Here is a 15,015-nt window from a genome sequence, read left to right as displayed (position 1 = left end):
GGTAATTGACAGTACTTCTGTGCCACTGATTGATTGCTTAATGTAGGTAGCAAAAAAATGTTCAAGATCCACTTCCAAACAAAAGTTCTAATGAAGGAAAATAGAAAGAGAAGAGTATATATTGATTGCTGTCTAAATAGAAAGAAACAGCAGCAGTCTCAGTACAAGCCCTTGAGTTCTACAACTAAATACCTGGCAGGCAAAAACTTGGGGAAACTGTCTTTTTTTCTCTCATCCTTTTGGTTGCTTTTCTCATCTAAATAAATAGTTTGGAATCTCTGCATAGTAATCTTAACGTAATGAAGATATTGAAGCATTTTCTCACAATGGTATGTGAAATAGAAGTGCTGAGTGGTTCCACATTAAAGAACTTTTGGGATAAATGGATGGACAGATGGACAGACACTCCTCTGAAACACTCTGAGACAGCTCTTAACAAGCAGCCTATACACTGTTAAGGTCACAGAAGTTTACTGATACATTTTAAATGAAATAATTTTAAAAATACAGAAACATAGCCCAGGATGTACAGGTTCATGTGCTTAGTGTGGTGAAACATCAGTTGTCTGATGTTGCATAATATTGCAATATAATATTGGCACCCAGTATTATGCATCACATATTTCACAGCTGTCTGCTTTCCCCAAGCAATTTCTAAATCCTGGGTTTTCAATAACACAGTCATTTTAAGAAGCTCACTAGATAGATTTGAATTCTAATTAAAAGCATTTGCTAATGCAGAGGTTTCCAAACCATGTCATGTTTGTGATGTGTGCAAGTTGCTTTAGCAACCAAGCACCTCCTGTACAGGTACATGTTCTGAGGTGTCACAGCCTTTGTTTATGGGAATGCAGAAGCAGAGTAAAATTGGGAACCTCTATCAAGAAGTTATTTAGAGAAACGATTGCATAAAATTAAACATCCCCGTTTATTACGTTTTCTTGAAAACCTTTTAATTCCTAAAAATACACTGACTAATGGAATGAGCTGAATGTCTAAAACATTCTTATGTAAAATAGATGTATTTTGAAAGGTGATCTATAATGTCAATTAACAATCCAAATATGACCCTCCTTACATAATGATTGTGCTCTTTCATAATTTTGTACTTTACAAAACAAGGAGTCTGCTGTCTTTGGGGTTCAGTTTAGTGTATCTGATAGCATGCCATCTTCAAAGGTAAGTGTGCAATGGGGGACTTTCCTTTGTAGCAGCCAAAAAAGTGAATTAGACTTCTGCTGTTTTTCATGTGGAAAAGACTGGTACTGAATGGGTATTTCACTGATTTCAGTTTGAAGAAAGAAGGAATGACATACATAGGCATTTGAAAATATCCTTTAGGTTATTAAAATGAAGCCAAATTAAAAAAAAATTAACATTACTTACTGTTGGAATGCCTGAAATAGAAGCCTCTCTGAGTCCCTCAGAGAGAGAAAGGAATGCAGGGATTGAATTGGAGCCTTAGAGAAACTGAAATATATCAAGCCACAGACATGAAGTAGGAGTGTAAGTTTTAGTTTTAAGTAAGTAGAAATATATCTTAAGTGCCTTAAGAGACTGTTAGCTAGTAAAAAGCCCTAAAGCCTAGTTTAAAGTTTAGTAGTGTTACCTTTTACAAAACCAACTTAGCTCCAGACATAACAAAAACATAGTAGAACATTGCTTGCATTTCTAGATAGAACAGGTAGAACTATTTGCATAAACAGATAAAACTATATACATAGATTTTGGGTAACAACTGGTGCTACTTTCACACATTAGAATTAAACTCAGATTGGTGTAGGAAGAATGTGTTAGAATCGTGTTTTTAGCTGATTGGATGATTTATGAATAAAATCTCCCTGTATTGGGGTGAAAAAAACCCACATGAAGAAAGAAGGGAAAAAGAAGCTGCTGCTGTTTGGAACATTGGGACTCTATGCCAGAAAGCTTTTAGCACAGACTTTTAATACTCCGAACTCTTCACCTTCGAGACTGATGTATTCATGCAATAAACAACTTTACAACAACCAACAACTGCTATTGCCTCTACTCAACAACATACATTAATGGAATCACATCTCTTAAGCACCAGTGGTGTCATGTGCTGCTGAATTATCTCTGAGTGATCTTAATTACTACAAGTTTCCCAACTGTGTTTGTCAGTACCTCCAGCAAAAACCTTTCATTATTAATTGATCCTTGCTTGCACATGAGCTTCCATAGTCCCTGTGGCATTCATCAACTTACTTTGTCAGTTGGTGTCTAATTGGGTTCTGATTCTCTGATAGCAAAACTGAAGAAAAACATGTTAACATTTTTAATTGCTGTAAACTAGGTTTAATAATACACAAAGTAATTTTTATTGTAGCATAGTACGTGGTCATGGTTAGAAGTTTATAAAACGGTACTTGCATTTAAGTGTATCGGGATATTGGTAACACATGTGGAGGGAGGAAACAATTTGGCAGAAACTGCTTCTGTTATGCTTTATGCCACTTAAATTCTTCTCATTTTCAGAAGAGCTAATCGGATAGTCATTGACCAGATCCATAGAAATACAATGACTGACTACTGCTTCAAAAGGTTGGCTTGAGGTCTAAAATATAAAACCAGGTTTTTCCTAAATTAATTGTTTTTGCATTAGGGAAGTGGCTATCCTCGATTTATAGATGTTTCACTAAGAATAATTTTAAGCACTTGTCAAACTTGTAAGGGTTTTAAAAAATTTAAAGGGTCACACATTTTATTGTTAACAGAGGGTGTTGAGGGAGACTGTCAACACCCTGTGAAGCATTAAGCTGTTGCCTTTGATGTGTAGGCAGCACCTTAGGTCTCAAAGAGCTGTACTGTAAGTATGTGTCCATATGTTCAACCCACTTTGATGTGTTCAGAGATCTTGGGCCAGCAGTATCCGTATGCTACATCACAACTAGAGGAAGTAAAACATGCCATCTGGATTCCTGTTCCTTTTACTTACCTTGTGTCATAGTTTCTTTACGGTAGCAGAAAGCCTTCTTTTTTTTCTTCCCCGCTATTCAAAATTATTTGGTAGTTTACTAAAACCAAAAAATTGTTTTGAGCAGTCGTTAATGAATTTTATTTTGGATGTTTATTGGCAATCTCCTAGAAGGGATAAGAGACAGGAATGGGTTTTCTAAATTCAAAATGTGTTCCAATACTCATGCTATGACAGTAAAAAGGGAGTGCTTGAGATACCTTTATTAGATAAGAACTCAATTTCTGAGTTACAAAGTATCTTTTTATATATGTTCCCAAGTAAGTCTATTGATCCAGATTTGGATCCAAGCAGATCTTGAGGTGGAGGGGTCTTATTAGCCCTGGGTGCTAATAGACTGGACACTCTGTATTGCAAAACACTTGCTGTAGTTAAATGCAAGGAAAAAAAATCATGATTTTTTTTAATGGGAAGTAGTTCATAGGACAGATGCCTCACAAAAAAATGACTTGATTTCCTACTCTCAATAAGTTCTCACTGGCTGTTCATGCATAAACACTGACACGAGTGACATACAGACTAACGTTTGTACCCCTATTAAGAAACCTGGCTCTTCTCTCTAGACCCAAACTTGTATTTCAGGGGACTATTTTTAACAAAGATCTTGCATAGATGAGGCACATCAACCCATGACACAGGAGATCTGCTCATTCTGTGTGAACCAGGCTTGCCAGAGCTCTTCCTCCTCCCCACACCTCCCCCCTTTATTGGCAGTGCTGGGATCTCTGGCACCAGCAAAATGTGCATACAGATGAGGTATCTGAGAGATCTTCAGTTTTGTGCAGCTCCTGTGGAGCAGTGTCTTGCTCAGTATATTCAAACTCTCTGTCTGCAGACCTTCTAATCATGGTTTCAAGATCCCCTTTCCCCCATTTGTTTTTTTTTCGAGGTTTTCGTCACAGGAGGAATTTTCTCCTCCCTGACTTTTCCCATACAATCCTGCTTTTTTTTCTGTGATTTTATTTTCTTCCACTAGGTTACTTGAAAATGTGAGGCAGTGAGGACTTGCTCCCATCTCTTTCCTGCCTTTGAGGGTGACCTGTTTGTGTTCAGAACTCAGTGTGACAGAATGTGTCAGTGTTGCAGTGCTGTTTGCTCTGCTGGAATTTCTTATACATGTGGCATAGCCACAGGACAAATGCCCAGACCATATGCCCTATCATCTTATTTGGATACTGCTGGGAAACCTGAGAGTGTCCCTGTTGTTTCATCTCTCTCTGGGGTATGTTTTGGCAAACCATTGCCTTGGTACTGACATTCCTCTTCACCTTCTGCTGCATTGCTGGTGACTTGCCCAGTTCAAAACTATGTGGAGATTTTCCTGAATTGCTGTATCTTTTATTTCCAGGGAAGTATCATTGTATGGTGTGGGAAAAACCTTCCCTCTTGGATCTCAATTTGACAGTCTGAAGGCTCACAGCTTATGCCAGCAGGCAGAGCACAATTTAAATACCAATTTCCTAAAGCTCTGATAAGGAAAACGTGCTATATTTTTTCTTCACATATTTGGTCACTTTATGGTCAGTCTGTTTGTATCAAGGGGAAGCAGTCGATTTACACAGATAGTGCAGTGTCAGAAATAGCAGCCTGTGGTGGATTTACTAAAAATGCATTGAAGGAATTGTTCCAATGTGGTTACATTGATTGTAGCATATGGAGATGACTTGGGACCTGCAGGTTGCCAGTCTCAGAACCATTTTTGGTTAGAAATGTTTCCCAAAGTTGGCTTCCTGTAGTCCTCAACTATGAGCAAAAGGTATTTTCTAATGGAACATATATTTTATTTTGTAAAGGAAGAGGAGTCAGTGACCAACCAAAAATACCCCTCACCTACCCACCAGAAAAGTGGTGGTCGAAGCAGCAGCAGCAGCAGCAGAGGGCAATGTGGCTACAGAGCAGGCACTGGAAGGTCTTGGGTGCTGTGCTGTGTGGCTGGTGGCACCCAAGACCGTGGGTGCCCTTCTGGGTGGCACTTGTGGGTGTGTGTGTGTGGCGGTGCCCTGGCACTGCTGCTGGGAGCGTGTCCATCCCAAGGGGCACAGGGAGTGACTGCCTTCCCACAGCGTGCGCACACCACACGTGTCCTGTCCCTGATATCGAGCCCCTCAAGATCTGAGTCAAACTTTGCAAGTTTTTTAGTTGTTCATCAGTAGCCACAGCTGGGCAATTATGGTTGAACAATTGCACTGAGAATTGCATTGTATGGTTGGTTATTTTTTTGTTTTAAGGAGAAGAGAAGACAATTCCAAGATGAATGGACTGTTTGGATGAAAGCCACCACGACTGAAGCCAGCAGAACTGAGCAGTAACTGGTGGAAAAGGTAATTCCAGCTGTGGGCCATCGAGACCACGTACTCAAAACAGACCCCAGGCTCAAATGGGCAGAACCGTACCTATGTACTAATTAGCATGACAAGTGAGAGGTATGACTAGCAAATAGGGGGCTGAATACTAATTAGTAGAAAAACTGTGCAATTTGTAGCCAACGAACGCCGATGCCTTCGTAAAATGTAATAAATACCGCAAAGTTCTGATGACTTAGCCTTTTGTGGGCTACCACCTAGCTCGCTGCTTTGCGCAAGCTAGAATAAACCCGAGAAGAGTAAAGACTAGAATAAAGCCTCTCCCCGGTGTGTGACTCGTCGCCCGGTAACGAGCGGCGGGGACAGCGCCCGGCGCGGGGCTGGCCGTGCCCCGGCCGCCGCGCACACCTCCCGGAGCCGCCCGTTCCCCCGCCTGTCCCCGCTGTCCCCCGCCTCTGCCCCGCCTGCCTCCTGCAGCCTGCCGCAGCCTCCCGGAGCCTCCCGCCTGCGCTCTCCGTGCGCGGGCGGCGCCGGGGCCCGGCCGGCCGGCAGCGCGCTGCCGCGGGCATGGAGCGGCTGCGGGCGGACGCGCGGGCCCTGCAGGAGTCCGCGGAGTACCGGCGGTGAGCGCGCAGCGGCGGCGCGCTGGGGTCGCTGGGGCGGGGGACGGGCGTTTCCAGCCGTGTCGCAGCCCCTGTAGCCGGCCCGCTGCCCGGGATTCTTTCGGGAGGGGTGCTCGCCTCCGGCCCTGCTGAATTGGCCGCTTCGGGGTCTGTGCTGAGCGACACGCAGCGCCCGCCGCTCCCTGGAGCGGTCGGAGGTGCCGTGGCTGGAGCGCCCTGGTGAGGACGCGTTGCAATGCTTGGCTGTCAGCGGTGGAGTCACGCATCGTCCCTCTCACCCCGGCCAGCCCGGCAGAGGAGATATGCTGTGGGAGGCCATCTGGTCTACCAGTGGCATCCCTGCCCACGGCAGGGGCTCTGGAATTAGGTGGTCTTTAAAGTCCCGCCCAATCCATACCATTATTTGATAATCTGCCAGCCGTACTGCTCTTTCAGAGCACACGACTTCTGTGCATCACGAGTTCCAAGTTTTGCGTTGTATAAATCCCCTACACTGCTGCGTGTCTTCACTAATCTTGTCAGCGGTCCTCTCGAAAGGCTGAATATACACGCAGTCGTTGTGCTGAGATGAGATCTTAATTTAGTTTAGGAAAACCTTGAGTAAAACACTAGAGAAAGGCACAGTGGTGTTCCTTACGTAAGATGTGCAGTGATTCAGTGGGTGTTGGCTGGGTCGACATGCAAGTGATAGCGTTGTGTTGGCATGTTATTCTGCTGCTGTACAGTGCTGGCAGTGCACAAATCCACAGAATATTTGACAGAGTCACTCTTTCAGCATGTTTTAGCATAAGCAATAAAGAATAACTGAAATATTTACAGACATTAATGAAATCACTTTCAGCACAGGTAAGTGCTGCAGTTAAGTCTCAATTGTATTTTCCATATTTTTTTTATTGTCCTTAGTTGTTTCCATAAATGCAGAATTTGGAAGCTGCTCCAGAGTTATAGCTACTCAATGACCTTGAACTTGAGCACAGTGATTGCTTAAACAAATGGGCCTGTCTGGACTGAGGGATACAGCTCCCACCAACTTCAGCTACAGAAACTAGCATAGCCTTCTTGCAAATCAGAAGGCAACTTGGATGTGTTGTTTGTTACTTTGATGGCAGTGGGGTTACCTGCTTGCAGATGAATACTCGGACTAGACTAAAATTAATCTCCTGATACAAATTTGCACTACACTTGGGTGTAGATGGGTGAAGTGACTTGCCAGAGGTCAGTCAAGAAGTCTGAGGCAAAGCTGACTGGTTACATGACCCTTGATGCTCATAACTTTTTTTTTTTCCAAAAGAACCCCTGGTAGTTTGCTGTATTAATTTTTTTCTGCTTTCTTAGAACTGGTTTCCAGTCCATCAGATTAAATTTTTTAAAAGAGCATTATTCAAACAATATTCTCTAAAAATCAGCTATAGTTCTGTTAAATTATTAGAAGAGCAATATGAAATACAAGATTTGTTTTGCATTTACAGGAAAAGTTCTGTTATATATTATTTGAAAAAAAGAAATCTGCAGAAACCTACTTTTATTGTCTTCATTTTCTTATGGCTTTTTTTATGCCATGCATGCAGAATTGTAGGTGATGATGATGGAGGAAAGCTCTTTACGCCAGAGGAATATGAGGAGTACAAAAGAAAAGTATTACCAGCTCGGCTACAGAACAGGTTGTATGTGAGCTGGAGATCACCAGCTGGCATGGACTGTAAGCTTGTGGGACCAGAGACACTGTGCTTTTGCACTCACCGGTGGGTACCTTCCCTTCTTTTACCCTTTAGTATTTTTAAAAATCAGAAAAATGTGAAATATTCCCAGAAGCACAGAAGCAAGTTTATTTAAGATTTAAGGGTTGAGGAAATTACATTTTAAATAGTAAGAACTGTTTGTAAATTCAAATGTCAATATATTTTTGAGACCAAAATGATTTTGTAGTCTCAATAAATTCAGCTGCAAGGCATGAGTTAACTTAGATCAGATTGATTCTGGTAGTGCTCTCAAAATGAGACATAAGGATATGTGATATTTATGTAACGAATAGATGCAAAACCACCTGCTATTACATATTTAATTGCAAATTAACAATTAAGAGTAAATAATACAATTAAAGCTACTTCAAAATAAAATTTATGAGGTAAATGATAAGCCTTTCAAGTAGTTTTCTGATAAATGCTAATACTAAAGTAATAAAAGTTATTGCTTTTCCTGTTTTAGGTATAAACAACACAAAACAGACTATGAGGTGCTTCCCAAAGAGCGCCCTATCTGTGTGCCTTGCAGAGTGAAGGGTTGCCCGTGCCAGTCCTACCACTTTGTCCCCCTGAACGGCACCCAGCCCATCCGCTGCCGCTGCAAGCACTTCGCTGACCAGCACAGCCCAGCACCTGGGTTTCCCTGCAACTCCTGTAAGTTACTGCTGGGCTTGCAGCGCTCTTTGCCAGGAAACTCAACAGGAGCAGCGTGTGAGGGGGCTGTGCTCTGCCCAGGGTATTGGGTGTGTGCTGCTCTAGTCACCAATGTGTGTTTTCATCCTTGAGAAAGGATTAAAAGGTGATGAAGAAGACATCACCTTTTGCACAGGAGGGTTTAGAACAACATCCTTCGTTTCCCCAGGTCTCGTAAAGAGTTTAAATCTCCGAATGCTTCAGATAGGTGGTCAGGTGCTTATGAAGACAGATACCTGGAGATAGACAGTAAGAAAGCACCCTGTTTGCAGTTTGTCACTTCCAGCTGCATGCACATGCCTTTTCTACCTGAACTTGGTAGTTTGAGGCAGAGAAGTGTTGATCTCCATTCCTCTATTGCCTTGTTGACTATAACATTACTATATTTTTATGTCTTTTCTCAACTCAGCAGGAAGTAGTATACTGTTCCCAAATAATTCTATTGCTAGCACTTTAACAAAGTGGCTCATGACCATAGAGATTGTGGGTCCAGAAATTCAAATGGGAATGGAGTTTCAGCAAGATCTTAAAGAATGGATTAAGAGGAATCTTTTTGCTACAGTTGTTTGAGGTTAATGTTATGAAACAACAGCAATTATTAACCACAGGAATAAACAATGCATGAAGATGTTTTAGTTTGAAACCCCAAATTATGTAAGATGAAGGTTTTCTTTTTTCTGGAGTTCTGTACTGTTATTAAATTTCATTCCTGGAATGTCTCTATTTTGTACAGAAAAAAATTAAACAAAAAAAACCCAGTAAACAACAACAACAACAACAAAAAACCCCAGCTGTTATCCCACAGAATAAACCAAAAATATCTATATGACAGCCTTTCAGAATTTGCACTAAGTAATGTGAAAATCTTAAGTTGTTTATCTGGATAATTCAGGCTGAATGCATAGAACAGGCTGTTTCCAATATTAATATATATAATGTTTTTTGCTTAGCGTTTCTCAAAAAATAGCAGACACTTCTGAGGGCTCTACAGATTTCAAAGTGAAGTTACAAGAATTGCTTCTATTTTGGACTTGTTGTTTTAATGTAATGGTATTACTCTTGTGCCATGTTGATAAATCTAATGTGACAGATAAGTTATTACTGAAAAACTTAACTGCTTTTTGCTCTGTATATATTGCATATACTGTATTCTGTGTCCAAACACAGAGTTCTGTTACTGAGGAGTGCCCAAAATAATATGAAAAAGCCTTTAACATTATCAAGAAATGGGATCAACATATTACAAAAGACTTAAAGAAATCTTTCATGGTGCTCTACAAAATGAACTGTGAGCTGGAAGCAGGGTATTTTGTATAATGAAACATTTGCAACATAACTTCCTCAATTTCTTGGTCACATCATTGCTCTAGAGGGGTTTTGATGACAGTTTTAGATGTAGGTAGGGCATACAGGTCACTTAATTCTTTCTGAATGTCATATAACATTTGTATAACTATTTCAATTACATCCTGTGGCAGTGTAAGCTTAAAAAAACCCTGAAAGTCAGTCTAATGATACTCCTGTATAGAACCCATTTTGTTGATTCCACAGTCTCTATTTGCTACTGAGAAAATTTTGCTCATTTTAAAAGACATTTAAGTTATAATTTGTGTAATAAATTATGATATTAAGTTTCTTAGCCCTGCAACACTGATATAGCCCTGCTAAACACCTTTGGAGGGAATGATGCCAAAATGATGGCAGGTTGTCAGCTTTACCCAGTGTCAGAACATCTTTTCTTTTTATTCGTTGTAAGTGGATGGAGGGGCATCTTGTTAATGGCAATGAACACAAGTTGCAACATAGGAAATACAGTCAGATATCAGAAATTTCTGGTCCAGCATTGGTCCAGGCTGCTCAGAGAGGTGGAATCTCCATCCTCAGAGGTACTTGGAACTTAGCTCAGTAAGATCCTCTGACTAATGATCTAATCCCAAGAGTGGTCCTTTCTCTTTTATACAGCCTTTTCATGCACCTGGATGCTTAAATCCCATCACCATCTCACTCATTTATTTGTTTCTCAGGTTCCAAGTGTTCAGGCTTTCATAGCTGCTTTACCTGTGCATGTGGGCAGCCAGCATATGCTCACGAAACTGTTGTGGAAACGAAAGAGGAGCGCTTAGCCCAAGGAAAGCCTGTGGGGCAGGATGTTCCTTACGCTGCCATGGGAGGACTGACTGGTTTTAGTTCGCTAGCAGAAGGCTACATGAGGCTTGATGACAGTGGAATAGGTATGTGCAGCTGACCTGAGATGAAATTTTAATTCTCCACCTAAGTTTTGAAAAGTGGAGTTTCGAAGTTGGAAGGCAAATTGGATTAATAGGAGTAGAGCTACAGAAAGACTGTTCCTTTACAGCTGTCCTCAGGTGTTAAGGGATCACATTGTCCTGCTCCCTGTAGTGAGCTGATAAAAAACTCTTTTTTAACAATTCTGGTGTTCAACCCAGTTGCTTCTGCTTGAAATGCAGCATATCCTTTAGAGAGAACCTGTAAGTTCTAATACTTCCTGTAACCTGGTATTTCCATGTTCTATTTATGTTAGTCCTTTAGCCTAGTACTGCCCAGGTATTTCTTGGTTATATATTTACAGCATTTTTGTTTCCAAACTCAAAGGTTAATAGCTGTTCAGAATAAAAAAAAGAGGTAATTGGTAGACCTTTTTAATGGATACGTCAGTTGGTCTTGATAATTTTTCTGCTCCTTGATTTTGTGTAATTTAATAATGCACATGTTTCATCTATATTGTTTTATCTATTATTTTTACTTTTATTTATTTATTATTATAATAATTTAATTTTTCAATTTAAAAAAGGTGTTTAAAATTTTATAATTTTTATTATTATTTTTTATTTTATCTATTATTGACACATACCCATAATTTATTTTTTAAATTCTGATCTGGATTCCTGGATTTGTCTGAAGTTTAGAAACTAAAACATTACTGTGGTAATTGAAAAAACAAAGCTTTCAATCCTTTTGAAGCCATCCTTGTAATGCTTTTGTTAACTCCAGTTTATGGGGTCTGTGCTGAGAGTTGTAGGTATGAATCTGTAACCTTGTTTTGACCCCAGGGTATGTATTAGGACTGTATCTTCTGGAGTTAATTATTATTTTCATTCAACTTCTTTTCTGACAGGTGCTCCTTCTGCTGAACTTTTAGAAGCCCCCATTACTAGCATGGATCATCCATTTCTAAAAGCATTTCAGGGGCCTTCGAGTTCCGCTCAAACCATGCCACAGATAGCAGGTGATGTATAAGTAGGATAATATTGTTATACAAAAATAATTTTATATAAAATTAATGGATTTTATTAATGAATTGAAGGATGCTCAAGGCATTAAAATGAATATTGAAGCCTTGCTGTGTGGTTAGTATAACATTTATGTAATTCACATCTTTGAATAACTAAGTGCTTGCTGGTTTTGCTTGCAATGTTTTTTTTTTTACCTTAAATTAGTTTTTTTCTTAGTGCTTCTTAGTGTTGCCCATCAATGGTGTCATGTATTCATTGGACCAGTTTTTAAAATTCTTAATTTCTCCTAGAAACTGGTCATATCTGAATGGGTTGTGCATATTCAGCACAATCCTGTGAAACTGCCTTCTGCCAGAAAGCTTTTTCTACATGGGATTGTGGATCACTTACACTTATTTTATGTCCCTTATTTAGTACAAAATATTTAGCAATTACTGTAACTTGAACTCCTTTAAAACAATTTAGGTGCAAGCCTAGACCCAAAAGGTTTCTCTTTGGTCACAAATGCTGGGTTTTGTACTTGCCTAAAAAGGTGAGGTGCCATTTTAAATGGCTTTTGCCAAATGTAAAATATAACTAATAGAATAGCAGGTATCATTAATAAAAAGGGGGTTTTCTTTTTTGCTTGTGTTTTGTTTTTCAGGTAGTTCAAGAGGCACAGGGCAAGTTTCTCATGGAAAACAATCAGAAGCCGATGACATGGCTTACTTTGAAAAACGCTATCAAGAACGGGCAAGTTACTACATTTATTGCTTAATTTAAATACACTTTCACAAGAGGATGTTTAAAACCCATACATGTATGATTTAAATGGCATGTAAATGCATTATATAATTCCTTATCAATTCCTGAGAAAGGTAGCTTCTTAACATAAATTTTAAAATGCAGTTATGAGCTACTATGGGATTTCGGCGGTCAGTCGTGTGTGGGATGGCATTTACCTTAATCAGGCAGGTTTTAATTGAGGTAACTCTCTATTACAGAAAACCAAAACATTTTATTCTGTGGCAAAAAGAAACAACAATGCAGAGTCACAGGAACTCCCTTGTGACATTTAGGGCTGTGTGTTTGCTACTTCACTTATAAAATTTTCTATTTTTTTTTTTTAATGACTCTGTGTAAGTTTGGCTAAATTTGGTCTTTCTTAGATAATCTGTATCACTCACTTAGAGGTGCCTTCTCTACTGCACTGTCTTTAATTTAAATACCCTGTGTTATAGGTTATTCCCATGTTTAAATACCTATTATTTCCTCACATTAGTCCCTTAGCTTCACCATCTCAGCTGAAGTATGTCTCAACTGTTTATGAATTCTTTTGTAAGGCAATGTTACATACTTTTAAAATCTAAACTGTTTCACTATTTTGCTTGCTGGCTTGAAACAAGATGTTTGTTAAGGAGAAAGCTGTTCTAGCTTTGTGAAATTCAAAATAATTTTCTTTGTTTTGAAAATCATCACAAAATATGGACAGATGTTACAAATATTACATTGCTTCACAGAAAATATCAAATTCAAATTTCTCTATTTCTTCTCCCACCCCCAAGATTTTATTTTCTCTGCAAAAGTTAGTAGGAATTTTAGATAAAAACCTCAAGCCTCCAAAGGGGGAAAAGTGTTTTAAAATACATTTTTGTGTAGACCAACAACATTTACTTAGCAGTGTGTTCATTTGCAGAGATCCCAATGAGTCTTGTTTCCTTTTAATACTATTTTATGACAGGAAAAAGCATGTAAATTCTTTTTTCTTACATTTTTAATGGCAGCATACGTGTTAGATGGGATGCAAAAGTCTCTGCATCCCTTTTATATAATTGTTGTAAACATGATTTCATTCACAAGTGTAACAGTACTTGAGAAAAATTGTAGCTTCTAAAAACTAGAGATACATTTGTTTGGATTAATAGTCTTACTACAAAATGACAGAGTGAAATGTGTGTGTGTTGATAAGTTTTAGCACACTGCAAGAGGAAAAAATCTTACAGGAGGAAGTCATGGCCTTGTGGGTCAGCAGGGAGAAGGTTTAGCACCATTCCTGTGTGGTTTTATGTCTGCTGGTTCATCCAGCTGGCTCTGTGAGCCATCTGCAATAAAACTGCTCCACCTTTCATTGACATCGAGATAAACACGAGAGCATTTGTGAGGCACACTGGCCTTGAGGGGTACTTAAATACCTAGATTGCCATTATCAGAGATAAGGCAGCCTGGTTTCAACAGGGGAGGAGCTGCAGTGCTATGGAAATGCTCCTTTGTCTTGCTGGGGTGGGATAATAATGTTGTGTACCTTTCTCCACTGCATGCATCTCCCTGGTAAATTTGTGACTGGATGTAGAAGTTTAATATTGTGTTGTTAGCCGATTTGCTAATCAATGTTTGAACCACTGCTAGTGTCTTTTTTTGTTACAGCTGAAAATGGAGAAAGCTGCTAAACGGGGAGAGAGGAATCCAGTGCCGTCAAAGAAGCCGTGACATTAATGAATAAATATTTATTATTTGGCACATTGCTCATTATTGCGTTGAATATTTTTCTCTGTGCCTACCCACATACCTCTATTTATTCATTCATTCGTTTACTGTTTTGTTCCTTTGCTGAAATTAATTTTTAATTATCTCATTGTAATAAAATTGGTTCTTTAATCAGTATGTTTCTAATCTCCAGAACTGTTACAAAGATATTTCTTTGAGAATGAAGAAGTATATTTAGAGAGCTGCAGCTCTGAGGGTTTAAGGTCTGAGAGAATAACCTTGTATTTAAATATTAGGTTGTAGGAGGGCAAAGAAAAGACATGTCTTATTTTTAGACTTTTATGTTACATTTTCTTTATTTGTGGAGTCCTTTAAACTCATCTTGGTTATGGATTTTATGTGGTGAGGTTTGTTCTGTTAATATTGACATTTTAATATTTTCTTTAAATCTTTTTTCTCTTTTTGTTGATTTCATCACCTCGACATAAAATTCAATTATACCCTTCTTCTCTCACACTTCTGTAGGCTCTGTTTTTCCCATCATATAATTTTTTTTTTTTAAATAAGACATTTTGTACACTTGCAAACCGATTTCCACGCTTATGAGCTACTTGAAGGGATCTTGCTTGTGTACTTTATCCCAGATTTCTCTGGTGATACTATTCTCCCAATTCTGTTTGTCTGTTACTGTCCATAACAATTATTACACTAAACTTCTGAAAACCTTAAGTGGAAATGGATATGTTATTTATAGCATATAAAGAAATGATTGCATGCTCTTCGGTACAAACTTATTTATCCAAGAGATTCCTCATGTCTGAACACAGACTGAATCACCTCAGGGAGATGTGCTTTTGTATTCTTTGTCCATATTCAGAGCTGTGGCAACATGTGTTGTATTTAAAGGTAGTGGACAGGAAAATATAAAATTTAGTGCAT

General features: G+C 39.2%; 1 protein-coding gene across 1 annotated transcript; it reads left to right on the top strand.

Annotated features, from left to right (window-relative positions):
- The first annotated feature begins 5,832 nt into the window (after positions 1-5,832).
- FAM221A (family with sequence similarity 221 member A) lies at positions 5,833-14,737 on the top strand. Its single transcript, XM_005518881.2, has 7 exons — positions 5,833-5,924; positions 7,493-7,666; positions 8,130-8,320; positions 10,384-10,590; positions 11,496-11,606; positions 12,257-12,345; positions 14,017-14,737. The coding sequence occupies exons 1-7, from the start codon at positions 5,869-5,871 to the stop codon at positions 14,077-14,079; spliced, it is 891 nt and encodes a 296-aa protein (XP_005518938.2). The 5' UTR covers positions 5,833-5,868; the 3' UTR covers positions 14,080-14,737.
- Positions 14,738-15,015: the final 278 nt, after the last annotated feature.

Source organism: Pseudopodoces humilis, chromosome 1 (genome assembly GCF_049639895.1).
Source record: "Pseudopodoces humilis isolate 2021_Gansu_Grassland_sample_001 chromosome 1, ASM4963989v1, whole genome shotgun sequence".
NCBI classification, from domain to species: Eukaryota; Metazoa; Chordata; class Aves; order Passeriformes; family Paridae; genus Pseudopodoces; species Pseudopodoces humilis.
The sequence above is the reverse complement of the archived record's forward strand: the minus strand, read 5'-3'. Positions and strand labels throughout refer to the sequence as shown.